This window comes from Anarhichas minor, unplaced genomic scaffold (genome assembly GCF_050575085.1).
Source record: "Anarhichas minor isolate MPS153535 unplaced genomic scaffold, ASM5057508v1 ptg000087l, whole genome shotgun sequence".
In the NCBI taxonomy this organism is placed as follows: Eukaryota; Metazoa; Chordata; class Actinopteri; order Perciformes; family Anarhichadidae; genus Anarhichas; species Anarhichas minor.
In genome coordinates, this window is record NW_027466533.1 from 2,665,429 (window position 1) to 2,693,234 (window position 27,806).

General features: G+C 45.6%; 1 protein-coding gene across 2 annotated transcripts in view; it reads right to left on the reverse strand.

The window, feature by feature from the left end:
- dachd (dachshund d) overlaps positions 1-26,622 on the reverse strand; it is a 96,098-nt gene extending 69,476 nt beyond the window's left edge. Inside the window, exon 1 of one of the 2 annotated variants that reach the window (XM_076081921.1) lies at positions 25,968-26,622. In XM_076081921.1, the coding sequence (XP_075938036.1) occupies positions 25,968-26,518 (551 nt within the window). In that variant the 5' untranslated portion in view covers positions 26,519-26,622. The remainder of the gene's footprint in view (positions 1-25,967) is intronic. The other variant, XM_076081920.1, reaches the window with a different exon arrangement.
- Positions 26,623-27,806: the final 1,184 nt, after the last annotated feature.

Sequence of the window (27,806 nt, forward strand, 5' to 3'; positions counted from 1 at the left end):
GGTGCAATGACATGATGTAATTGAGAGAACGCCAGTCAAACATCATGGGAACGAAAACAACGTGGAATACATGATGGAAAAAAAGCGTTTCTCTATTTCCGTATGTATATCCTTATCGCTCGAAATAGATCGGATATTTTCTTCGGTCGCAATTTTTTCATCTCGGGAAGATTCAGTGGACGTTTAAAGTCGCAGGCTTCATGTGTGTCGTGATTGCTCCGTTGCATTTTGTCGCAGTTCGCTTTTATCAATACACCAATCTTTCCACGATGTTTCCACTCCGTTTATTTTTTTGGTTTTCAATGCAAAAATGCGCTTAAAAACAGGTGGACGGAAACACACTTAATGGCTGATGTAAAGCACCACCATCTTTTCCAGAGATGGTCGGATCAATTCTCCTATAGAAAAAAAAAAAAGCTGTTTTGTACATTGAGTGTGAATGGGCAAAAAGGCCGTGTGATTCACATCAGGTACAGGGGGCAACACACTTACAGCTATTGCACGGAAAACAACCTGCTCAAAATTTATCATGCGACCCAGTCGGCCTAACAATCAGGCATTAAAGAGAACAAAAGCCCATTCCAAATAAATTCGCACTGTATTTGTGCTGGGATTTGATTTACTGGCCTGTGGGGAGGCACCATTTGGTAGCACAAGAAGAGGCGGGGAGAGGTAGGTGGTGTCTGAGAGAGGAGAGTCTGTGTGTTTGTGTGTATGTGTGTGAGGGGGCTGGGCACCAGGGGATGCTGGGTATGGGGGGGGGTGGGGGGGGTGCTCATGTGCCAGAAGTGTTTATTGTGTCATGGTGATTTATTGAGTGAGCTTCATTTCACTGAATGTTCTCAGATATTTATTTCCCTAAAGGCCCCACAAAGATATGAACAGGCCTGCATCCACATATGTCATCATTGCCCATTTTACAGCGTCAGGAGATTTCTCTCAAACTAAGAGAGGGAAGAAGAGGAGGGGAGAGAGAGAGAGAGTGGGAGAAGAAACAGCTAGTGGCGATCAGGGCACCTCTCCATCAAAGCCCTGTAAACAATGGTACCTCCGCAACACGGAAATGGCATTTTGGAATATGGCTGATGACTTTTTCAGCGTTCATCCCTCCTCCTCCTCCTCCTCCTCTCTTCTTTCCTGCCAAATACATACTTACAGAGCATACATAATTTAAATCGAGACTCTGAAGGTCCACTAAGCAAGACTGGTTCAATGCTTAAGAAGCCCTTTCAGCTTTAAGTTTTCATTGCGCTACAGTTTCTAGTTCCTTTAGCAGAACTGCGGGTCTCACTTAAGACTTGGACAGCTTTAATATCTGCAAAGAATCAAGGACGAAACCGTCATCAACCACCAATGATCCTTGGACATCATAGCGAGAGAAGTCAGAGGCAACAATTTACAGACAGCAAATCCATTCAATTCTGCATATTTGAAAAAAAGAATATACCGTTATTCTTTGTTATAAAGCATGATAATAAACTTACTGTTATGCCAAAACTTCTCTATGCAGAATTCAAATACGTATCTGATCTGCAAAGAATGAACATGTGTTTTCCAAGCAGAAGTGAGACTGATTACAAAGTATCAGGTTTGATCTGATTTTAACATGAACGAGGGTCGACTCTATCTTCAAACAAAGAGGTGCACACGCAGACCGTGTTTAAGAATGTTGCCGTGTTTTTTTGTTGTTGTTTTTTTAAACTTGAATGCAGTTTTACCTGACTTATTTCCCTCCAAGAGGCCAAGGAGTGCTGTGTGGCAAAGTGCTATCTGGTCGATTCTTATTCTGCGGGGGTAGAGAGTGGGTGAGGCCGCCAGATGGTAGGAGTCTTTGATTCTCCAGATGGCTGTTCTGTGTGGTGCTCAGTGACACTGGGCAGGCTCATTGACATGCTGCCTCCCTCCCCTCCATCTCCTCACCTCCTCCTCCAACGCAGTCGCTGCTACGAAGATGGATACTGGCCCCCTGGCCTCTAGCTGCAGATCTTAAGTAGGATGGGACGGGACTTCTCCACTTAGCCCGCCAAAGAAAAATGTCAATGTTTGGGGGGGTCGTATTGATGACACCCATTTGCCACTGTCAGATCTACCTAAATCGTGACTGCTATTGTAACCGGAGCGATTTGAGGGATGAGCAAGCACTGACCTTAGGTCAGTCGCAGCATGTCTTGTATTAGGGTATAAAGTACAAAGACTCTCATCTCTGGACCTCTTCACTCTCACATAGCAGCATGTCAAAGAACATGTGCCTGTTGGAACTAAAAGAGAGATCTGTTTGGCGTTAATGCTATTATTGGCAATGTTTGGATAGAATACAACACAGACTAGCACATTATTGTGGTTGGGTCATTCTGTCGGTGGATATAAATCATTATATCGGGCGCTGATTACTGACATTGAGAAAACTGTCATCTTGACCCTTATCCTTATTCTTTTGTGAGAGGAGAAAACACACCCTGGCCACACTTGCTGCTGGAAATGAATCCCACATTCATGCATATCTAAATTAGCCAGTTAGGGAAAAATCTGGGCCTAATTTGAACTGGACCGGTTAAGGGCCGGTGTTTTGCGCAGGTGATCCGAGCTCCGCCGTTTAAACGCTCCCTGCTTTTTATTCCCTGACCCTCGGTGCACCTCTCCTTTTGGGGTCATATCATCATTACCATAGTGCAAGCTCAGAGGCCGCGTTTCCGCGTGCCTTAATTAATGTGTGTTTATAGGGGGCCACAGGAGCGAGTGCACTTAATGAAACATTGCTACGGTGGCCTCCGGGGGTCCGGCAGAGACAGCTTCTCTATTGTGCTGCTGATTCTTACAGGCTGTAAACACTTAATTGATCTGAGGAGCATATTTCGTTGCACATTCTAGGGAAATACTTTCCGAGTTGGGACCGCTCATGATTACTTTTTAACGTCTCTTTAAGGGGGGTTAAAAAAAGAAAAGAAAAAACATCACTGTCTGGTGTCTGTCTATTTGTGCGAAGCAAGGGTTAATTAACGGTACGGCAAACTGAAAGCAAAACAAAAAGAAGAGTAAATGAAGATGCAGACAGAAATGGAGAGAAAGGATGTGGGTTATGATAACACCGCTGAAAATGATCCTCCGATTGATGTGATGTCACGTCTGGGAGTCTGGGGGGTTGGTGTGTGTGTGTGTGTGTGTGGGGGGGGGGGGGGGGGTACTGGTGCTATAAAAAGGCCTGGAGGTCCCTCTCCTGTGGTGGATTGCTTTCCTCTAGCAAAGAGTGATCCTGTGTGTTGTGTGTGTGTCTGCGTCTATACAGTATATGCGTCCATGTGTGTGTGTGTGTGTGTGTGTGTGTGTGTGTGTGTGTGTGTGTGTGCACTGGGGCCGATGACAGGGGCCATGGCCTTCACACCCGGGGGACCGCCAATGAGAAAGAAGCATTTCCTCTAACATTCCATGGGTCAAAAAAACAATTTGCCCAGAGAAAAGTGGCTAAACAGCCGCAATGTAACCGGGTGGAGCTGAGGGGGAAAGGCTAAAAACTAACTGCCGGGCCTTTTCTCTTTCACTCCGCAACTTTAATGGGAAGACACCACGTGCGATTCCTTGCAATTAAGCGGACAAAAATAACATGACAGCGATTTTCAAAATATATATTCCGCGAACTCGACGACGCTGTGTAATTAATACGTTTGGCGTGTGTGTGTGTGTGTGTGTGCTCTGCGACTGTTCTGCATTGGAAGAAACAAATTCATTTTTCACGCTTCAATTGCTTTGTGATTACTGTTAATCGAGAACACAGAATGATTCCCTACTTCATTACCCTGTACACATACCATGTCTGCTCGCAGAAAGATGCAACTACGTGACTAACCCCTCTCGAGCACCCCCCATCCCAGCGACTCCTACTCTAAATATGTCCACTTCAGTTGACCATATCATCTAAATATAAACACAAGACAATCAGCAGCTCTCTCACTTTCTCACACACACGATTATCTGCTGTCCTTTAATCAGCACAGAGTCGGGACCCCCGAAGAACTTTGGTGATGACATAACATCAGGTCGACTAAAAACCTGGAGCAGATATATCGGGCTAAGCCTACCACAAATAAGCTGATAGAGACACACCGCTTTAATGCTGCTGCTGCGCGCACACACACACACACACACACACACTTTCTCATAGCCCACATGAGCTGACTTCTGGGACAGGTACGGGGAACAGAGCGGACATTCCTCAAAATACCCCCCGATCTAGGACAAGTGAAAAACAGACAATGACTAGTGGCTGCTGCAGTGCTGCTAAAACAGTAATCCGAGGACAGAGACCAAAAAAATAAATAAATAGCCTTTGTCAAATGACCGTGAGGCTTGGCCATGATAAACTGCTGTGTTGTGGGACGCCTGCGTGTTTGGGGGGGGGGGCTTGGCTCATCCAGATAAAAGTTGGCGAGGGTGTGAAGTGCAGCTCTCTTGCCGGCTAAGTATGAAAATGTGTTTAGCGGCAGTCTTGAGAGGAGTTGATTGGTGGTGGTGGGGGTGGAGGATTCTCCCTGAACACGGTGCTATCCCTGGGAGAGCGAGGCCAGGTAGTTAATAGGGGTCAGAGCTAGGGCTGAAGTGTAAATTGGCAGGGGTGCATCAATTAGAGGGTGGCAGAGGCTAGGATAAGGAGAGGAGAGAGGAGCTAGATGGAGCAGGAGACAAGCATATAATCTGTATCACCGCTGTGAGAGGCTGCAGGAGGTCCGTCGAAAAGGAAGAAAAAAAAAAAAAAAAAGAGAAGCTAAACATTGCACAAATTAAAACGAGACAAAGCACCGGCTTGGTATTCGTGTCTGGAATGAGATTCGATTAATCAAAAGAGCGGCTTGTTCGAGCTCGGCATATCAAAGTGGGCATGTGTATATATATATATATATATATATATACTGTATACAAATTTAAATATTAGACAAAGATAACACAAGTAAACACAAAATGCAGTTTTTAAATGAAGGTTTTTATTATTAAGAGGGAAAAAAAATCCAAACCTACATGGCCCTGTGTGAAAAAGTGATTGCCCCCTAAACCTAATAACTGGTTGGGCCACCCTTAGCAGCAACAACTGCAATCAAGCGTTTGCGATAACTGGCAATGAGTCTTTTACAGCGCTGTAGAGGAATTTTGGCCCACTCATCTTTGCAGAATTGTTGTAATTCAGCCACATTGGAGGGTTTTCGAGCATGAACCGCCTTTTTAAGGTCATGCCACAGCATCTCAATCGGATTCAGGTCGGGACTTTGACTAGGCCACTCCAAAGTCTTCATTTTGTTGTTCTTAAGCCAATCAGAGGTGGACTTGCTGGTGTGTTTTGGATCATTGTCCTGCTGCAGAACCCAAGTGCGCTTCAGCTTGAGGTCACGAACAGATGGCCGGACATTCTCCTTCAGGATTTTTTGGTAGACAGCAGAATTCATGGTTCCATTTACCACAGCAAGTCTTCCAGGTCCTGAAGCAGCAAAACAGCCCCAGACCATCACACTACCACCACCATATTTTACTGTTGGTATGATGTTCCTTTTCTGAAATGCCGTGTTACTTTTACGCCAGATGTAATGGGACATACACCTTCCAAAAAGTTCAACTTTTGTCTCGTCAGTCCACAGAGTATTTTCCCAAAAGTCTTGGGGATCATCAAGATGTTTTCTGGCAAAACTGAGACGAGCCTTTATGTTCTTTTTGCTCAGCAGTGGTTTTCGTCTTGGAACTCTGCCATGCAGGCCATTTTTGCCCAGTCTCTTTCTTATGGTGGAGTCATGAACACTGACCTTAATTGAGGCAAGTGAGGCCTGCAGTTCTTTGGATGTTATTCTGGGGTCTTTTGTGACCTCTTGGATGAGTCGTCGCTGCGCTCTTGGGATAATTTTGGTCGGCCGGCCACTCCTGGGAAGGTTCACCACTGTTCCATGTTTTCGCCATTTGTGGATAATGGCTCTTACTGTGGTTCGCTGGAGTCCCGAAGCTTTAGAAATGGCTTTGTAACCTTTTCCAGACTGATAGATCTCAATTACTTTGTTTCTCATGTGTTCCTGAATTTCTTTGGATCGCAGCATGATGTCTAGCTTTTGAGGATCTTTTGGTCTACCTCACTTTGTCAGGCAGGTCCTATTTAAGTGATTTCTTGATTGAGAACAGGTGTGGCAGTAATCAGGCCTAGGTGTGGCTAGAGAAATTGAACTCAGCTTTCCAAAGACGTGATAAACCACAGTTAATTTATGTTTTAACAGGGGGGGGCAATCACTTTTTCACACAGGGCCATGTAGGTTTGGATTTTTTTCCCCCCTTAATAATAAAACCTTCATTTAAAAACTGCATTTTGTGTTTACTTGTGTTATCTTTGTCTAATATTTAAATTAGTTTGATGATCTGAAACATTTAAGTGTGACAAACATGCAAAAAAATAAGAAATCAGGAAGGGGGCAAACACTTTTTCACACAACTGTATGTGTTTAGTTGTATCGCGCCTCCTTCTCGGAAGAAATACAAAAATGCGTCTTTTTTCTTTTTCTACTTCTCGAGTGTTCCGCTTCTGTTGGCATGAAAGTTACAGAAGCAATCACCCAGCCCACCGGGATACAGGAGAAGCACTTCAACAAATGTAGAATTACGGGAGAAAATAACTCAAGTGGGCCGTTTCTTTTTCTGTTTGTGCGCATGCGCGAATGTGCGCCGCCGTGCCCTCTCGTCCACCCACATCGCCGTCCTTGTGTGCGGGAGTGATTCAAAGGGAGAGATATTTGATTATGTCGGCGCTCACCTATCCAAGTGATCCAAATGATTTGAACAGTGAGCATTGGAGCAGACGGGCACTATGGAGCTTACATTTGCAATCTTATACCGTTTAAGTGTATATTGGAAAAAAAGACAATCTCACTTATTGAACACATTCACCCTGGAGGGCAAACTGCTACGGTAATGAACACCACACTCTCGGAGAATTACAGTGTCCTTTATCCTGCTGTAGTGGGGGATGAAAAAGGATCTGGCCGACATGTCGCACACACACAGAAACAAGAGAGAGAGAGAGAGAGAGAGAGAGAGAGAGAGAGAGAGAGAGAAAGAGAAAGAGAAAGGGAGGAAAAGCAGAAGTAGAGGGTAAAGAGAGCAAACGAGCATTTCAAAAGACCCCATAAACCTGTACACAGAATCCGTGGAGCAGATAAATTATAAACGCCACAACGCAATTAAAGCCAAATTCGATTTGAGCACACACTGTCCATCTGTCACGGTGAAACAAAAGCCGAGGACCTCCATTATTACTGAATCCCTGCTCCCGTTAATTTGCTTGCAGGGGAGATTTTTAGTTTCTAGGAGCGAGGCCGCACTTAAATGCCAGGGTGTCTCACTCAGGGTTGTGTCCTCTAAAAAATAGCCTCCAGATGCTCCATATCAAACCTCTTTTTAAATAGTTTTGTTCTTTTTTTTTTCTCCCCCTCTGATCTTAATGAGTTATTTTGTTCCGACAACAATACTGCAGAACAAGGATCTCTCTGGAGATCACCATAATCTACGCTACTCCAGCATTTGCTTACAGAAATTTGCAATACGGGAACACGAGAAAGAAACATGAGAAATAAGAGTCTTTTGATCACATCAGCATGTCTTGCAGAGGATGACTAAACGCCCCTCCAACAGGTGAGAAAGTAACAGCTGATACAGTCACAGTGTGCATCTAAGATCTTTAGTCAAGCTCTGGAGAATCGCTGCGTTCGCTTCCTCGGTCCTGTAAAAGCGCTCCTCTTCCCTAATCCTGTTTGGCCACTTTAGAATAGGAGATAGAGATCTGTGCCCCAGAATCTGAGAGAGTGTGTGTGTGTGTGTGTGTGGGGGGGGGGGGGGGGGGGGGGGGGGGGGGGGGGGGGTTTCAAGGGACTGAGCTTTCGCTGCTTTAAGGCAGCGGGTGAAAAAACAAAAAAAACTATCATCTTCAAAGGTGGAAGAGTGTGTCAATTTAAAAATCAGAAATGTATCTGGTATCTTCATGCTTCTTAAACTACAATGCATCTCGGCTGATTAAAGCACATCAAAGGCGGCTTCATTCGTTCCTCAGAGCAATGAGGGGAGATTTTTAATTGCGAAATGTTAAACCTCACAATTAAAAGGCTTTGTGCCCCGCACTTCCGAAACCGACCCGAACACGAGCATTAAGGACGGCGTACGAGTCGGCCTCCTGTGCCAAACGGGACTCGGGCACGAGTGCTAATAAGTGCGACGCATAAAAATGAAATATGACAACCTCCTGTCGGAACCACCTCTGCTCGCCGTCCACCTTTGTTAGAGATAGGGCGTTCATGATATCTCCTTTATCTGTGACGCTCGCTCTGCTAACGAGAGCATCTTTTGTGACAGTAGTCAAAAATAAACACACACACACCGTTGAGGTGTCAGCATGTCAGAAAGGGCTGTGCCTGCCACGATAAAAGGCTGACAATGATACTGTATAGCTATTAGGCTGGAAATAGCCTGCCAATACAAACAGTTGTCGGGGCCAGCCCATTGTCAGGCTGTGGATTTACAGTGAAGCCCAAAGAATTCAGTCAATCGCACTTCTGTAGGTGGTTTCCTGAGCCCTATTCACCACATTGTTTTCCTTCAAAATACTGGAGCGTTAATAAAGAAAAATACACACGTTGGAAAAGGTGTGACAGTAAGTGAGCAGATAAAGCGCACGCACACGCACACGCACACACACACAACGCTGTACACACAAGCCCTCAGAGTAACAACCATGTCTAATTAAAATTCACATTTCAACCAGAAAACGGGGGAAAAACAAGCCATCTTTGAAGAATCCCGTCCGTCCTCGCCCTGGTCACGAATTTCAGATAAACATTGTGATACACCGAGAGTGCTGCCACATTAATTAAAAGCCCTGATAGATGCGGCCTCTGTCTAACAGACCTATCAGGAATTAAATTTGTATCAGCGGCGGAAAGAGCAGTTGAGGGGTCCCTCTGGGGGATTCATGAAACAGACTTTCATAGAGGAGTCGTCGGAGCTCTGGGCTGAGGGGAGGAGGCGGGGGGGGGGGGGGGAGAACGGGGCCAGCAGCAGGATGTCATGTGTGGGACCGTCGCGTCACTGACCTCTCATTTCATACTTTAATAAAGTCGCACCCAGGTGTCCTTGATGCCTTCCAGTCGCCTGGGGCTCCGGGAAAAGCTAAACAGGAGGCGGCCACAACATAATTCTGAACGCTCACCCCCTCCCTCTCTTGTGTTCCCTCCATGGCGTTGTGTTATACATCCATGGGCGTGCACACACACACACACACACACACACACACACACAAGCACTCGTGCAAGTGCACACAAGACATACGCTGCTCGACATTTATTGTCTTACTGATTTAAGGCCTTTGAATCCGGATGCAACTGTGCTTTTGGTTGAGAAACACCAGTTTCCCCATTGAAGTATTTTACCAAAGCATTCAACTTGTGCAATGCGAAGACACGGTGTTACATCAATCCTGCCACGCACACATTCTATCCGTCCGCCGGTGCAGCGGTGTTGGTTTTTTTGCCGTGTCACCTCGGGTTTCATGATTTACTATCATGTGCGGTTGGTCGCAGGAAATTGGAACAGCGCCGACTTGCTTTTTTGAATTGTGGCCGAGACAGTTTTCTGTCGAAAAAAAAACCCAGAAGCAGATTATCTCGATGAGAAGGCAGCAGATTGGGAGATGTACAGTGCGCAATATGTTATCACAACACAGTCGAGGCCCAGACAGCTGCTATCTGTCATAAACTCTGGGCTATTGTTGGCCACGGTACACGGCAACATGTGACCTGACCGAGATGAGCAGCCACTGAGCAAATACGGAGTGGAATGGTGTCATTTTTAATAAAGCTGTTTTATGGACTCCAGTCAACAGAGCCAGAGGAGCGGGCTTGAAACTTCCTCGTGCAAATTATATGGCAGCAGGAGTTTCATAACTTCCTCTGCTCAGACAAGCCTGTGGCAAGTCTCCTAACAGAGCGGTGCAGTCAGAGAGAAAGAGAGAAAGAGAGGAAGGGGGAAAATAACCTCAGCCTTATCAAGATTTCACAGAGACATTTCTTTAATTAGTTTTAATATTTCTTGTTTAGATAATGTCAGCCAATTGACAATTCGGTCCCAAACGGAACAGGGGGTGGAGGGTGGGGGGGGGGGGACTCTGCACTCCTCAGATAGAGAAAATGGCTGATTAAAAAGATAGCTTACTTCATTTGATTTAAATGCATATGCACATATCGGACAGGAGTCCAAACACTCTCGCACGCACAAACTTCCAGCGGCGACGTTATCGCCGGGCGTCTGAATGGTAATGGCGCCATAGTATTTGTCGAAAAGTTCACGAGTGCTTTTGGGTTTTCGAGGAAAAGAGAAAGCTATCTCCCAAACATTAATTGTGCAAACACGCCTCACAAGCGCTCTCTCCCGTCACGTGCTCTGCTTGCTGCCTGGGAGGCGGCGCGAGGAGCTCTCGCCGGTGACGGTGTGGTGACGGAAAAATAATTAGCGTTTGCCGAGGAGAAAAAAAAAAGTTTCCTCTTGCTGAGATCTCAGACAAACAAGCTAGGGCCTCAACCCCCCCCCCCCCCCCCCCCCCCCCCCCCACACACCAGAAAAAAACAATGTTGATCAAAGCACGTAAACATCTGGAGCAATGAGACTCCCGCCTTCGGAACAAAGACGTCTATCTATATTTTTCCAAGATTACCACTAAAGATAACCAGACTGCTTGCATGAGGGAGCACTTAGAACACCAAAGGTACAGAGTGCGATACTGTAGCCTACCTGCATGTAACCCCCCCCCACACCTGTCTCTCCTCTAATCTTTGTCTCTCATTTCCACAATCCTCACTCTCACATTAACACAATCTCAGGCTTTTGTACTCGTGTCGCCTCTCCCTAACCACGTATCTCTGCATCCCCCCCCACCCTTCCACTCCTGAAACACACCTTTTCTCCTCACCGGGCAGCAGGTGTTGAGTGGCTGTGTTTACCCCCCCCCCCCTCCTTCCTACCATTCCGTCTCACTGAGGCTCTCTTTCCCTTTCTGTCTTTCTATGTCTCTCTCTCTCTCTCTTTGGCAGCTGGAGGACGCTGTAACAGCTGCACATGAGGGCGGGTGAAAAAAAAAAAAAAAAAAAAAAAAAGCTACACAAGGCAAACAGCTCCAATCCCCTCAGGGTTGTCAACTCCAATACACCCCCCCCCCCCCCTCCTAAAACCTCTGGCGTTTTTTAACCAGGCAAACAGAGGGAGAAACTGTTGCGGTCGGAGGACATCAGGGTCCCCGTTCCATTAGCCCTACCTGGTGATCTCAGCCACCGTGAGCGGGGTTTAGGCTCCCCGGAGGGGCTCTGTGTGGAGCGGCCTTGTAGCCTGCATGAGAAGTATCCACTTAAATCCACTTACTACCATTTAATAATTTCCAGTTTGAAAAACATGTCACTTCCAAATGGAAATTTCGCTGGAGGTACTTACATCTGTCGGAGAGAACCACAAAACAACGGACACCGTCGTGGGTGCTTTTTTTTGCAGCCCTCTCAAAGTCTGAGCTGTGTGTGTGTGTGTGTGTGTGTGTGTGCGTTTCGTTTTCACAAACAGCATCAAAATACATGAGATCAGCTCTCAGGCTTTGTTTGGCCCTGGCAAGGTTAGGCCAGCCTCATTCCAAATTTCCTGAGGGGGGAACAGAGAGAAAAACGATTCCATGCAGATAAATCACTCGCAGCAGATCAAAAGACAAATCAGTGGCAAAGACAAAAGATGCTGACTTGCAGAGAACAATGGAGACAGGGAGACGTAGGTATCAGAGGAGCCGGCCCTAAGATCCCCGGCTCCGCTCAATCAAACCTGCTAACCGGGGGTTTGCATACTAGGTCAAAGCAAAGTCTGCTGCTGCAACAGAGAAAGTGTGTTTAAACTGATGTTGTCGGACTATATATATTTTTTGGGGGGGGGCTCTGACTGTTTAGTTTTGTAGAAGAACAAGTAGGATGGAGTTTGCGGCTTTGCAAAGTCATCTTCTAGGTTGGATTTAACAGCCACCCTGAGAGCGGGATATGCCCACGGTTCGAAAAAGAGAAGTGGGAGGAGAAGGAAAGAGAGGGGGTAAACTATTTGATATCGAGCGTGTGGGTTGCTGTGCACACGCACGCTCTGTGTGGTTTGATGTAGGCGTTGGGCCCCGGCTTCCTACAGCTCTGCATCTAAGACAAGAAGTCGTGTCCCCGCGCAGCCCTTCACGCATCACGACCCACCGTCTTCTATTAACTTCCTCAATACGAGCAATAAATAAATATATGGAATCCACAACTCTTTATCATCCGCTCGTCACTTTGGAGAGCCGAGGCGTCGGAGAGGGAAAGGGCCCCTTTGGGAAGCGCCGTGTGGGAGACGAGACCCTCACCAATATTCCCTTTTGATCAAACTGCTTCACAGCTATCAGAGGAGGCGACACGTCACTTTTACAGCCTCTGTTCTCCATTTTAAAAAACAACCCTCACAAAGGGGGGGGGGGGGGGGGGGGGTCATGTGAAAAGCACCTTGTGATTTAGCTTTAAAGCACATTTTATAATGTGGAGGACTAAATCGTGTTCAAAAACGCGGTTCAGCGCGCACCACTGATCCACGTATGATAACGCATCAATTTAGATCGAGGTGATATGAAAGAGAAATGTTAAACAGGCTTTTCCGAAGGGGGAGGAGCCGATGCATTTGAGATGAATAAAATGATATTCAAATTAACGTGTTGAGCTTCGGCACAGCCGCAATTGACCTGTGAAGTGTGCTTAACGAGAAGATGTTTGAAACTGAAGCGAGTGGGTCCAGACAGCTGCCCCACAAAACCTGCCGAACTCCTCAAAATATGTCACACATGTCTTGACGTCGGGCTTTATTCAAATATGGGATTGGTGGGGGGGGGGGGGGGTCGATAAGGTCAAAAGATTTACCTAATAGAGTTGGATGGATGGTTAAGAGCCCCATTCAGGTGTGGTTAGGAAGAGAGGGAGAGGCGTTAGAATATAGCGGTTGAACCCGAGCTGGGTCGCCCCCACGTTCCACACTCCCGCCGCTATCTGCAGTCCAAACAAGTGAGACGTGATACCGCTGCTCTGGCCTGGAACGGAGGGAAAAAACAAGCCCGCTGCCACAACAAAGACAGGAAATTCAGCATAGATTCCTACTTCTCTCTTTTCTCCTGCCTCTCTATACCTAACAATACTGGTAATGGAGAGAGAACAGTGCCCGGGGCTGGCAGAGACACCTGCGACATATTTTTCTCCCCCCACTCCGCCGCCAACACCCCCACTCCCCCCCCACCCGCTCTTCACCACCCCCTCGACATTAAAGTCCTTCACAGAAATCAGAATTTAATAAATCACCCCAGAGCCTGACAGAGTTTATCTCCGGGGGTCGCCTCCACTGTGCGGAGACTCACAGACAGACAAAGCCCGGCCCGATAAGATGTGAAATTAAATACAGTTAGCAGTTTGAGACAAAGGAGGGAGAGTGTCACACCGAGCTTTGTGCGGCGTAAACGGCTGGCTTCTAGTCGGGGCGCAGACGTGCACGCGCGGGCATGTGTGCGAGTGTGTGCACGGGAGCACACACACACGAACGCCGCGGAGACAGCGGGGGTGATTCATTTCAGGTTTCCTCTCACATTTAGCCTCATTTGCATCATCCACTGTCAACATATCGCCTCTCCCAGATATGTTCAAGAGCTTTCATTAGACGTCCAGGGGATGACATCCTTTTTACCCAGACGCGCCATTATTAATCACTGGCTCCGCTCCTATGTGGACTCATCTCCATCACGGATCAAACGCTATCTGCCCGTGTTTCCTTTCATTCGACAGACATCCCTGACATCAGCCATCACTACGGGCTAAAGGAGACTTATGGGAGCGTGTTGGGGCTCAGACGACCTTATGAATGCGGTACATAAGCATTTAGTACTGAGAGGATATAAATGGGAGGATTTGCTCGACGCCGGCAGGATCTGTCAGGGCAAACCTAGCCGGCAGCCGAGCGCACATACTGTACAGCGTGCCGACTTGAGGGCTCCGTAAGAACAATTAGGTACTTAAGGAAAGGAAATATGCAATATGAAATTGCTGCACCAGTGCAATGCTTTTCATGCGAGTATACAGTTATAATATTTGCAATTAGCTGTGGTCTCCAGTTCACATCAGGATATGGCAGACCTCAGCTGTTCGAAGCAGATTTTTTCCCTTCCCTGCTCGGTAGTTAAGAGAAAGCACAGTCAGGTTTCCAGGGCCAAGCTGTGCGGGTTGTTTAATAGGCTTAGCCTGGTCGCCGGACCTGACCTTTCCCTTCCACAATACTGAGGCCAACGGGCTCGGGCCAGCTCTGGGAACACAATGACCCGCGGGTGAAGGCTAATCTCCAGCTCCATACCCTGCGCTGACCAGACGGCCCTCGTCCACAGCCTCTCCGCTGCTCCAACCGATGTCTTCCTGCCGAGACAACAGTGCCAAGGAACTGTCACCAGGCCTGGCCCAGCAGGGGGGGGGGGGGGACTTTACACAGGAGCCCTTCGGGGTCCAGAGGCACCGGCGCTCCGTGCTCAAGAGTGCCGCTCGCCGGAATGTGGAGAATGACAGGAATGCTGGGTGCCATCGTCGCATCCCGATAACATTCTACATCTAAGAGCATGATTAGAGGCCTCTGTAGTCGGCCCGTCTATGGGCGCGCTTGAAACAGACGGGGCTGCTGGTTATTGTAGGCCTGTCATTACAATACAGCAGCTCGTCATTTCCAATAACCCGATTCTGAACCTCCAGGGTAACACACACACACACACACACACACACACACACACACACACACACACACACACACACACACACACACACACACACACACACACACACACACACACACACACACACACACACACACACACACACACACACACACACACACACACACACACATCAAATATAAATCGTGTGGCATTGATGCAAAATGATTATACATGTAACTTGAGGCATGGACGGTCCAGAGTACAGTGAGTGCAGCTCAGAAACATACGATCAACCGAGTGCGGTTACTAGAAGTGCGGTGGCCTTAGGATCTTACAGCCACACATTCATTTCATCTCAAGCTTTTAGCATTGTCTGGTTTTGTTTTCATCTAAATATGCATTAAGCATCCTAGTGGACATCATCGATTAAAATAAAATGAGCCTATCTGACATGCAACAATGGGGAAAGCAAACAGCAGAGCTATGTGGAAAGGTTTCTACATATGTCAATGTCATGCATTTAAATGTGAAGAGCAAACAGTACTGTACATGCATGTGTACACACACACACACACACACAAGAGCCCAAAGCATACATAACACACGAAGCCCATTGTTGTGGCAAGAGCATATCAGATAAAGGAAGAGATAAAGAAATGCATCTGAACCCAAATGTATCCGGCGCTGCATTACTTCAACTTTCTAAGTGTTTGATCTGTGCAGGCGCTGACAAGGCAGTTCATTCTTTTCCAAATATTTTCTTTTTTGAGTTTGTTTTATTATTTTTTTCCTCTTGGTTCAAATGATGGGCTGTGAAAGGTTCTTCTTTCTTCTCCGTGCAAGTAAACTACACAAAAGCTGTGTTTGAGCTGTGAAACGCGATCTGTATTTCTAGCATTGTCTCCAGTTCCTACTGTGGCATCTTAAAGGTCAGGAGTGAAAGGCCATTTGATAACTACTGAAAGACCTTTTGGGCTTTATTACGCCTCCTTTCATCTCCTTTTCCTGCGGAGGTCAAAACAAAGTAGTGCATCCTTTGAAAAAAAAAAATATCCATGGATAAAATGGATCGCTTTGGAGCCTCAAGCCTTCTTCTTCTTTTTGTCACTGGGAGACGCAGTGTACAAGGAAAACTCTTGTGGGATGTGTTTCTGAGAGACGAGTCTTCTTAGGCACAATTAGCATATGTCCTCTCAACCTTCCAGCAAACCTCTCAATGAGACCCTGAAATCCTATTGAGATAGTATTACCACTCAAAACAGGGCATTACACAAAACATCTAAAGCATGCACGCTCATACAGGTGCACACACACACACACAAACGCTCACAGCTCAATGACACCCACTTCCCGCTGAATATTCCTTTCTTTTTAATGGTAACCTTGGGAGACGGGCTGCACCGGCGCAACACTTAACAGCCACTAGTCTGAGAAAAATGTTTTTGATATGCTTGTGTCATTTAATCATCCGCCATTCTGCCGAGGCTGTGCGGGACAATTTTGCAGGATATTAACTCCCAACTAAACCCTGGCTTGTATCATTTGTGGGGCCAGTCAAGCAGGAGTCCCAGGAGGAGCGGAGACTTCCTCCTCACAGTCGTAGTAATCTAAGCCTGACTGGGCGCGCACACGCACATGCACGCACACACGCACACACACACACACACACACACACACACACACACACACACACACACACACACACACACACACACACACACACACACACACACACACACACACACACACACACACACACACACACACACACACACACACACACACACACACACACACACACACACACACACACACACACACACACACACGACAGGTAGAATGAACCATAAAGGGATAAAGGAATCAGGAAACGTAAGGCACAAATGAAGAAGCCTCTTTACTGACAGTCACAGCAGTAAAAGGATGAGTGTCTTTGTGATTTGAGTGATCAGGTAACAACAACAGAACAGCAAGTAATATATATACATATACATGTATATGTATATATACATATGTATATGTATATATACATATACATGTATATATATATATACATGTATATGTATATATATAATTCACAGACGGACCAAATTACTTCCTTTTTCTTTTTATTTCCACACCAAAGTTAGAGATTGAAGAGCATTCGTAAAAATGTCACTTTAACGTGATCCATTTGGACAGCTCACATTGCTTAATGGGGTAGGAAATTCATTTTTTTTTGCTGCTGTGGAACAGACATTGTGGATGATGTGATTCTATGCAAAATATATGAAGCCATTACGAGAAAAATGCATGAGTTTCAGTAGTTGGAGGGGTTGGGGGGGAGAAAAAGTATCTCATTGCACGGAGGCTATCCCTATTCTTTACCAGGGAGCGTCACACACACACACACACACACAATGCAAAAGACAGCAAAGACAACTGATGAAAACCATTTTTGTTCCATCACAAAGAACTAGGTCACCCTCTCATAATTGTCAATCATGCAATAAATCTCTCTGTGGCACAAATGAATACGGCATTGGAAATGAGACAAAGCTTATTGGCATGCTATGTCAGCTTGACTCAATTCATCCTCCTTTTCACACGAGACCATTCATATGTGAAGTTCTCTCTCTCTCTCTCTCTCTCTCTCTCTCTCTCTCTCTCTCTCTCGCTCGCTCGCTGGGTAACACACGCATGCACACACACACACAAGCGAACGCGCTCAGACGCCGCTAATGTGAGAGTTACGCAGGGGTTAATGTATGTGGACAAACCATTTCAGCCGAGGGCCGCTTTATTATCACAACCGTGTTTATTTCCATAGAGAACATGTCTCAATGTATTTTCTGCAATGCTGTGGAATTACTGAGAACACACACACACACACACACACACACACACACACACACACACACACACACACACACACACAAGTAACTGTTATAGAGCATTGCTTTCAAGGCGTTACTGAACGCATGGACAGTGTTTTGGCGACCTGAGATTACAATTGAAGGGATTCCAATCGCACAAACTTTGCTTTTCTGCTTCGTGTTTTCATGTCCATGACAACAAGTGTATGATCTAGTTTTCTTTCATCTCTGACTGAACTCTGACAGTGTCGATAATGCGTGAAACTGAACTGACCCCAGACTTTTCGGCTAACCTCACATCATAGCAGGTGTGTGCGGTGCAGTGGTCTGTTTCCGTGTTATCTGATTGGCCCGGGAGCTTTGGCTTGACACAGCACTACAGCTCCCTCCGCCGAGGCTTGTGTCACGTCTCCGAGGACCCGACTGTCACTCTTTAAGAGGAGGGTAATAATAGCCGGGCGCCACAGCAAGTGGTGGCACAGGCGATTTTAAAGAAACATCAGGGAGATGGTGACATTTGAGTCTACGAGGAGAGAAACCTAAGCGCTGCAACCAATAAAGGCTCCCACCAATATTCTCACTAGGGTTTTAAAAGGGAGGGGGGGGGAGATACAGAAGCAGAGAGAGGCTGAGAGGCAAAAGAGAGATGTCAGTGTTAGATGAAAATGTGTTGACCTGGTGATATTGATATCCCCCGCTCATAACCTCTACAGGTGTGCCCTGCCGTCAGGAAGCAGCCCTGGGTGTGGCCATCGCTATGGGTAACAGACAAAATTGCAGACCTTATCGTTTTACAGGACACCGAATGAGCTGCCTGTCCACGTCCAGCTGCTGACAGCTCAACTGATTCTGTAGTGAAAACACGGCTACTGTAAGAATAAACCATTCACGCAGCACGGATCCTTTCTTTTGTCTTTAACATTTGTATTCTTTTATATTTTCAACCTGAAATTCAAAAGTACTGGATTAGGTTGTTTAAAAAAAAAAGCTAATATATAAGATAATTATTTTTTCTAATTATTATTATTTGACGGTAGGAACATTACAACTTCACGCTTTTTTTTCTAGATTTTCTAATTTCAGAAATGTTCAGCTGACAGCGACCTTAAGATTAATGAGTGGATTTTGATTGAGCAGCTTTAGCGAGGCTGAAGGGATTTGAAAGACAGATCTAGAACAATCTGCTGATCAACGTCCAATGCTGTGGCGAGAACCATTCATTTAGATATGACCTTTACATGTATGAAGAGAACAAGCTAAAGCTGGAACGCAGCATTTATGGCACACTGACATTGCAGCGCACCGATTGCCCAAAAAACATGTGAAATATGTGGAAAAAGCATGTTGCTGAGAAACAAATTAAATAGGAATCACTTCCTTTGACGTCAGCATTGTTATCATTATAACTGTTAACTTATGATGGTTTAGCTTCATTTTAAATCATCTTTTACAGACACTCTGAAACCTGACTCAAACATCAAGAGTCTGAAGCTCCAAAAGCAGACACAAGAGAGCCGTTTAGTGTTTAGCCTGCTGGCTCAACAGGAACTCATTTTGTGCACATTGTTGGTTATAATCCGATGCAACAAATTGACTGCATAAAGTGTTTGTGGTGTCTAAGTGAATTCAGAATCCACGTAAATAGCTGTGGGGCCGTTTTCTTAGTTTTCTTTTCCATCAGAAGGTATTGACTAAGCAGATGCTTTGAACCACCACAGAATGTGCTGCTAGTCTCAAGTGTCATTAGCTTCGGGGCTTTTCCAGCTAGCGCCAGGTAAAGATTAGATAACAATCAGCCCTTTAATAGATACTGTTGGAGGCACCGGAGCCGTGCCTGTGCTGTGCCGTTCATCTGAAGCTAACAACAGAAGAAGAGAGAGTGGAAGCCGATGTCACTTCCTCCCCGGTTTCTTCCCTGTGATGTACCGCTGAGCCCAGCAAGCAAACGCGGCTGCTGTTAAATTACATGTAGCTGCTCCCTCCAACCAGCGTCAGTGTACAGTGTGTGTCTGCCTGTGTTGGTTCAGGTCCAACTAGGATTTGAAATGGCACATTTCTAGGCAAGGCAAGGCATTTATTTGTACAGCACCTTTCAACAACAAGGCAATTCAAAAAGGTCGGAACAGTTCATAACCAGAGCAGCAGATCACACATGTACTTTGGCACCCGCACCACTCAGTGCTTCATAAGCCAACAGCGGTGTTTCTAAGATCAGCTCTTCGCCAAACAGGAAGCCGGTGTAGAGATGTGAGAAGTGGACCTGTGTGGCCTCTCCTGGTCTCAGTGAGCAGCTGTCTGATCAGACAGCACTACAGCGGTCGAGACCACTGTAGATAATGGACAGAGTGGACTACTTTTTCTAAATCCCGCCTATTCTCAACAATCCTCCAATCATTGATTTGTTAAATGCACTCACTGCTTGTATGGGACCATAGTCACTTGATGATATTGTTATCTAAATCTGTATGTCATCAGCATAAAGATATTTAGTAGTTTTCTGAATTCTGGTAATAGTGTGAAAGTGATGGTGATAGTGTGATGTATACCTCCCACTAGTACCAGTACACGTAGATGTATGGGGTTTATTAAAGAGGAATATACTAGGGTATGTTCACGACATTTTGAACACCAATAGCTGATTATTCAGGAATCAAAAGTTTTACATGAACACAAATATTGTGTCTTAGCATGCATCTACTCTGTCATAATCGCCTGCTATAAACACATAATAGCTAACTGTGCTATGTAATCTGAATAGCATGATGTTGGACAAATACGCTCTTTGTTTAAAGGAAGGTGCATCTGCTCGGGGTGTTTCTTAACTTTCAGTCAAAGGAGAAGAAAAAGAAAGAGTTGCGCTCTCATAACGTGATGTGCATTACTTCACCGAGATTCCAAAAAGTACAAAGGGCTTTTTGTCGGATGACATTCCTTTCTTAATATACTTCAATTATAAGGAGGAGTCCTTTGTATTGAGTAGAGAGCTCCGAAAACATTAACACTGGAGGAATAACATCTGCGTGTTTACTCAGGAGAAGATTCATTCCTGATAGCCTCCGCGAAAATGAAGAGAGGGGGAGAAAAAAACAAGTGGAGGAAATTTGTGGAATCCCATCTGAGATTGCTTCCCTGATGGATTCCTTTTCCTGTCAGCTCAGACGAGAAATGAAGCCGGGGCAAATTAACTCCTGATACAGCCACGCTGAATTAGACAGAGAGTGGGGAAAAAAACTACACACTTTTTAAGGATTCCAGCCTTGTCATTTTCAATTTTCTGCTCTTTGGACATGCTTGTATTCAGATTCCCCAACATCTATTCGCCATATCAATCCTAATTAGACAATCTGGGCCCACGAAGGATGGGAGCGGGAGTTATTTGCATAATTTAATCATAAATACTCTGTGATACATATTTCCAAATGCATTTGTACAATTATCTTTTCATCCTTGGGGCAAAAGTATTAATATGATTAGGCAATAATTCTTTAAAAAAGAGGGGGAAAAGAGGAAACCAGCAAGTGCGCACTCTTTTTTAAACTCCAGCTTTGGGCTATATGAAAAATTAATTAATTTCTGAGGAAAATCAATTTCTCTATGTGACCATATTAGACAGAGCCAGGCAAGGGCCTGCATTCCTTCCCCAATCAGAAAATCTCATCTGCTCCCTCTAACTTCTGTCAGTAGCATTTAATATCCTGCCGGTGACTTCCGCCATGCTCCCTAAATGTGCAGTAATGTGAAGGAGCCGGCGAGTAAGGACGAGCCAGGGAGCTGTGGCTGTGGGGAGAAGAGGAGAACGGAAATCAGAGTGACCCAAAATCTATCGCTGGCCTGTCAGGCAATCAGTCTCAAGTGTAAAATCACCAGGTAAAATCGCCGTGTTTGATATGCCAGATAAGTCATATTGACAGATAGATTTTAAACAGCTTAACTCTGTTGTCTATAAGAATCAAAGCTAATACCCCTTTATGGTTGGCGAGCACAGTAAAAATAGGTCATTTGAATATGCTGATTAGCGTGGACGGACCTGATGTCGACGTGTGATTTTGCACCATTTCGTTCGGGTAGAGGTATTAATTGGTACTTCAATTGCTGCTGCCGATCCAGTAAAGGCATGCAAATAAGATGGGAGCCTGGACAACTAATGCATCCAACAGGCAAATTAACAGTACAGGCCTCTTTGCCATGCAAACAGCTTCTAAATCCACAAACCACATTAGAGAGTGTCAAACAAAGCCTCTTTAACGAGTCCTGGCTCAGCCTCATTGTTAGCTATTAAAAAGAAAAAGAAAAAATTATCTCAAAAGAAAGGAAGAAAATGAATGATACTTTTGTTAACTGAGCTAGACCGTGGATTTTTTTGTAAAAAAAAAAAAAAGTTTTAATTTGCACTCGTTCCAGCTGAATGGATGTTAAGTCAATAAAGCAATTCTGATTTTCAAGGAGACTATTTGTTTATAAAAAGAAAACACCTTGCTGCCATCTGCCAACTGCACAGTTGACTTGAGCACATGTACTGTACCTAATCAAATTTAGCAGAGCCCCACTGAAGGATTAAAAATGCAAAAAAAAGAGAAAGAGAGAGAGAGAGAGAGAGAGAGAGAGAGAAGTTAAAATGCTTTTTTCCCTTCAATAAAGAACCAACACACAATATGAGGGCCAATTTGACTTTCAAGGAAGTACTTGAATAGATTTGGATTTTAAACCGCTTTGTATATCCTTCTCTCTCTCCCTCCCTCTCTCTCTCTAATCAGGCATCTGTCACTCTGTTTTTGAAGTTATTATCGCCCGAGCTCCCTCTTGGATGTTGTTGCTGGGTGACGGGTATCTTAGCACCCACTCTGACTGGGAATGATTTGAATGGAATCCAGAAATCTCCCCTGAGTACCTGTAAACACATCCGTGCCTTGTAGAAAACAAATATATTATAAGAGAGCTCGGCGGCAGAGAGGAGGGAGAGAGACAAGCTGGCACCCTCGGTGGCAGCTCACACTGAGCGCTAAACAAAACAATTACCGTCATTTGCAAATATGTGTGTTTAGGCATAAACACTCTTGAAATAGGAACAAGAGAGGTGATAGCTCTCAGAGCACCCTCTGTCACATCAGTATCAATTAAATGTATATCTGTTAAAGGAGAAGTCGTACCACTGTGACCTGTCACATCGGGAGCGCTTCAGAGGGAGATCTGCTCGACTGCAACGAGCCGGGGAGGAAAAAAAAAAAAAATCTATTTAAGAAGGGCATGTAAGTGAAAAAGCCGTCCCGTTTCCCAGTGGTGGGACATTGTCTGGGGCGTGTGGTTAACCTTCAAGGGTAGACAATGATTGTCAATTAACTGCTGCAATTCTGCGCCCCGGCATCGGGTAGCCTGCCCCCACAAAGCAGACCAATGAGAGATATGCGATATCTCTGCACCCCCCCGCCCCTCATCCACCCCAGTGTTATAATAACCTTTCAGAGAGTTCAAGTGTCACGCAGCAATAAGAACCTTTTCCATTCCACCACGGGGAGAATGAAAAGGAAAACAAGTAGCTGGAACAGAGGGCTCCTGGAGGGCTCCTGGAGAGCCGGAGTCTTAATGTAGGAGAGATTACTGAACCTGGATCAGTCTGGGAGCAAAGAGCCAACACTACTAATCTGGCACGAGAGTCCTTAGGAAAATTAAGGGGTCAAAAATGACTGGATTCCTAGTATGCTTAAAGATGAACAATAATTACTAAAATACCGTGCAGCGTATTAGGCAAAGTACAAAGTCCAACACTCACTGTAGAAGTAAAAGAAAAAGGATTAATTCATCACCATAATAAAAAAATACCCCAAAATATCCTACACAGCTTTTCTGAGCAGCGTTCTGCTAAAGTAAGCATGGCGGGGAACAATTTGGTTGGAGCTTGTTTGTGTCCACATCCAAAGTACAACAGCGGGATGCAGCGTTGCTCTGTGATGCTATTCACATTCACACTGTGTGCAAAATGAGACCAGTGTTGTTTTAACACAATAGACCGTGGGAGGGGAAAAAAAGCATGTGAAATAGTAAGACCCATTGTAGAGGAGGTATTATTCACTTCATTGTTACCACTCTGCCTCTGTATAATAAGAGTAGTGACATTGTGGTGATCGGGGCGAGATGAAAAGCTAAAGTGACCCAGGCAGCGGGGCTGTTGTTGTGTAACCCGGTGGACTCGGGTATTTTATTGTATTTTCTTATACTGACAGCAAGTCGGTGCAAAGCCTCTTTTTTGGAGAGGGGGAAACTGGTTTTCACCTGCAGGGCAACACGTGTCCCGTTTACTCCGACTGATCATTTTGTCGGCAGCAAAATGATCCCCCCCCCCCCCCCCCCCCCATCCCACACCCTGCAAATAAAATCAACTCTTTTCTAAGTAACAGAAGCCTTTTATCCGGCGGATGCCTCGCCGCTCCGTGATGTAATTCTCCAAATGGGGCAGGCAGGCAGGCCGGGTCTGAGTGATTGATTTCAGCCCAGCACCGGGAGTACCTGGCTGCTTTCAGAGACAATTACGGTCCTGTCCATGTGCCCGTAATAGCCCACCACTTTAGCGTCATTAAAGCGACGCGAGGCACTGCATTATCCTTTAACCCCATCGCTGGCCATCCCCCCATTGACAACCCGGAGAGTTCAACCACATACTTTGTCACCTGAAGCCCCCCCGCGCCAGACTGGAGGAGAGGATCACTGCACCGTGTGTTTCTCTCTACAGAGGAGAGGGAGGAGGAGGGGGAGGGGGAGGGGAGGGGGGGGGGTCTGCTCCCTCGATGCTTTATGTAAATGACGCCTGAGCGCCAAAGTGCACAGGTGAGCCGTTGAGACGATTACAACAGCAATCGAAATGTGGAGCTGAAGAGTGTTTAGAACGTTTTGTGAAGAGAGCATGAAGAGAAAATAAAATGCATGCTGCTAAAATTTGAAATAAATCTACTGCACAAGGGAAAAGCTTAAGAATTAAAAGAATATGTCACTGTGATAATTTGCCTCTCTCTTCTGACCAGGCCCACTCTGCAGACACAGCAGTTTTTCCCCCACATGTACTTAGAATACTAAGTATGCATCTAAAAAGTCAGAATTGAGTTTAATCTCACACTATATATTATTTTTTTCCCAAAAAAGGCTGTATGCTTATACACCGAGATAACCAAAGTGACTCAAAGTGTTTATTGCTATCCCCCACACTGAAGTGAGCCTTTCCATCATATTTGCATTTCCAGCTCATTTCTGGGTAGCAGATCAATATGGAATCAATCATAGTGACAGGTGAGATGGTAAATTTGACCAGGCTGAACCATCCTGCGAGACTGAGCGATACATCAAAGCCAGGAGCAACAGGACGGTAAAAAATGGCTTTTAATCAAATATTGATCCTCACTTTAAATCACCCCCATATTAAAACGTATAAACCTCAAAATATTTGATTTGGTAATACGGGTTAATGCATTCATTTCACTTACTGTGTGTGAATTTCCTTGTTTAATATAAATCAAGGATGTTTGATAAAAGGCACGTTCTAATGTGTGTGTTTGTATGGCAATTATGCAGAGCATTTACAGTGGGGACAAAACAGACTTCATACACTCATACAGGAGTCGTGAGTGTACTGTTACCTCATTCAAAAAATATACTGGCTGTCAATACTGAGAAAAACAATTAATACACTAATGAGATATAATTCTGATAATCTGTGTTTGTATTGTTTACTCACTTAAATTCTAACTTAGAAATACAATTGTACTGGCCCTGTGGCAAGGGCATATAATAATGCATAACCTCATTTTCTTCCAGAGAAAATTGTTTCAAAGTGTCTAAATTAAGAGGAATTACAGTGAAGTGAGGAACAGATGGCTGTGGTGGTATTTGTGACATCGCCTTTAGCCGTGGCGGCTCTACGCTTCTTGAAGTTTATTCAACAGCGTGGTGGAACTCGGCCGTGGTGTAGCCTATATTATCGATTCACTCGTCCCGCGGTAGACAGGCGATCCATCATGGCACAAGCTTTGCCCTGCACGTGTTTAAAAAAAAAAACTTTCACTAAACTTTCTCACTGATGGTGCGCTCTGGCCTCTCGCCGTCCAAACGGACACACCAGAAGCACATTCTAGCAAACCAACGCTCACGTACACACACACACTGTTTTTTTTTCCTAACTACGAATGATACATTAATGTCATCGCTTGAATCACTTGTTTTTTTTAAAAAGAGAAAAATGTCTCCCCCTTCCTTGCTCCCTCGCCTTTACGCACGTCATGTCCGTAAAGACATTTAAACCCAAAGAAGAAGACTAAATAAATATGCCGCACAAGAGCCGGCCGTCCGCTTACCTCGCGTTGGTGCAGTCGTTGTACAGCGTCTCGAAGTCTTTCCTGGAGATGAGTTTACAGCGGTTCACCCCGGGCTGGATGGCGCCGAGCCCTCTGAGGATGCGGACCTGCTCCACATTGCACACCACCGGCGTGATCTCCAGCCGCTTCAGCTTGGTGTAGACCGTGTGCAGTCCACCGACCAGGTGCTTCAGGAACAGGTCGAAAGCCTGCGGCAGGCAGATGAGCTCGCAGCCGTCCACGGTGAAAGAGGCCACTTTGGCGGCGCGCAACTCGACCATCTTGCACTCGTTGTTCTGCGGTATGTTCTCGACGGGCGACGGGGTCGAGTACACGGGCTTGCCGGGCGGCAGCGCCGCGTTTGGGATGCCCGGGCTGCCGGTGGCGAGGAGCTCTGATCTGAACAGGTTCTGTCCGGGCGCGGACGGCAGCGCCAGGGATGGAGACGGCGACGAAGTTGTCGTCGGCGGGGACGTCGTCAGGGTGGGAGTCGAGATCGGAGGTGGCGCGACCAGAGTAGTTGGTGGGATCAGAGCAGCCGGTACGGCCATGGTCACCTACAGGAGGGGGAAGAGAGTAGCCGAAGTTCAAAGTAGAAAAACCCAGCCTGCCGAGACACCGCTAAATGAAAGAATCCACGAGAGTTTAGCTCCTCGGATAAGTTGTGAAGTAAAAAGAGCTGCCGAGAAAAGGCGTGCTGAGTGAGGGCGTTGGGGGGTGGGGAGGGGGGCTGAGCGGCGGGACAATGATCAAAGATAGGAGGAGGAATGACAGGAGGAAAATGAGCTGAAAAGTGCAGCTCCGCTCTGTGGATGAGTTGTTGTTGTCACACGGTAGAGGGGGCGGAGCTAGGGGACACGCAAGCCTTTGAAGAACAGACATGTTCCAGTCTGTTCCGATTGTTTATTCCACATTAGAGAAATACGGTTACATCGGATGATAAACGTTAACAAATTATAATGTTTTTTTATAACTGTGGTCAAAAACAAACTCATGTGGAAGGTTCAGTGACTGCTGGTTCTCACAACACAGAGCAGCCACACAGACTACACCTGCTATCAGACGGTATGCAAGCCCACAGTGACCTTACTGACCGGTGATCACTGTGGGCTTTTTTCTCCTTTATTTTATTTTACTTTGGATGTCATTGACTTCTTTGTCATATTTTCTGACTGAGTGAGTCACTGTTCAAGGTACAGACTATCTGTCAGAGAGGGAAAAAAGAGAAGTCTAATTGAATTAGCTCTTTATGCTTATTGTATTTACAGTCAAAGTGGCTCTGGCTTTTTGTATGAAGTAACAGCATGACACAACATGAGGCAATGGTGGTTTTTACATGACAACGTATAAATATAAAAGTACATTTACTAACTAAAAGTTTGACTGTAACACCTAATCTTCAACAGAATGCATTGTAAACGCTTCATATCATGTTGTGCAGCGCTTCATGTCAGAAGAATAATAACTAGTGTGTTATTCTGTGAGAATTACACGTGAACGGCCATGTCAAAACAAATGATGGCAGTAGTGTTAAAATAGTTAATGAAGTCAGAATAGCTGTCGATGAAGAGGCACTCCTGCCCATGAGAGAAACCAAAACCTTCATATTGCCAGAGCCTAACATAGTGAAGAATCTGAAGTGGTGTGAGAACACAGGCTAATAGAGTTAAAACCTTTAAAAATAATAATAATAAAACCAACTTAAATACACAGACCACAACGTTGGTAACGGTTCACTTTTTGGGTGTCTCGCACAGTATTGCAATGGCAACTTTTGCCTCTGCACGCATAGTGCACGACCTCCAGGACAGAACACCAGCCTGTTGAAGGTTCGCACTC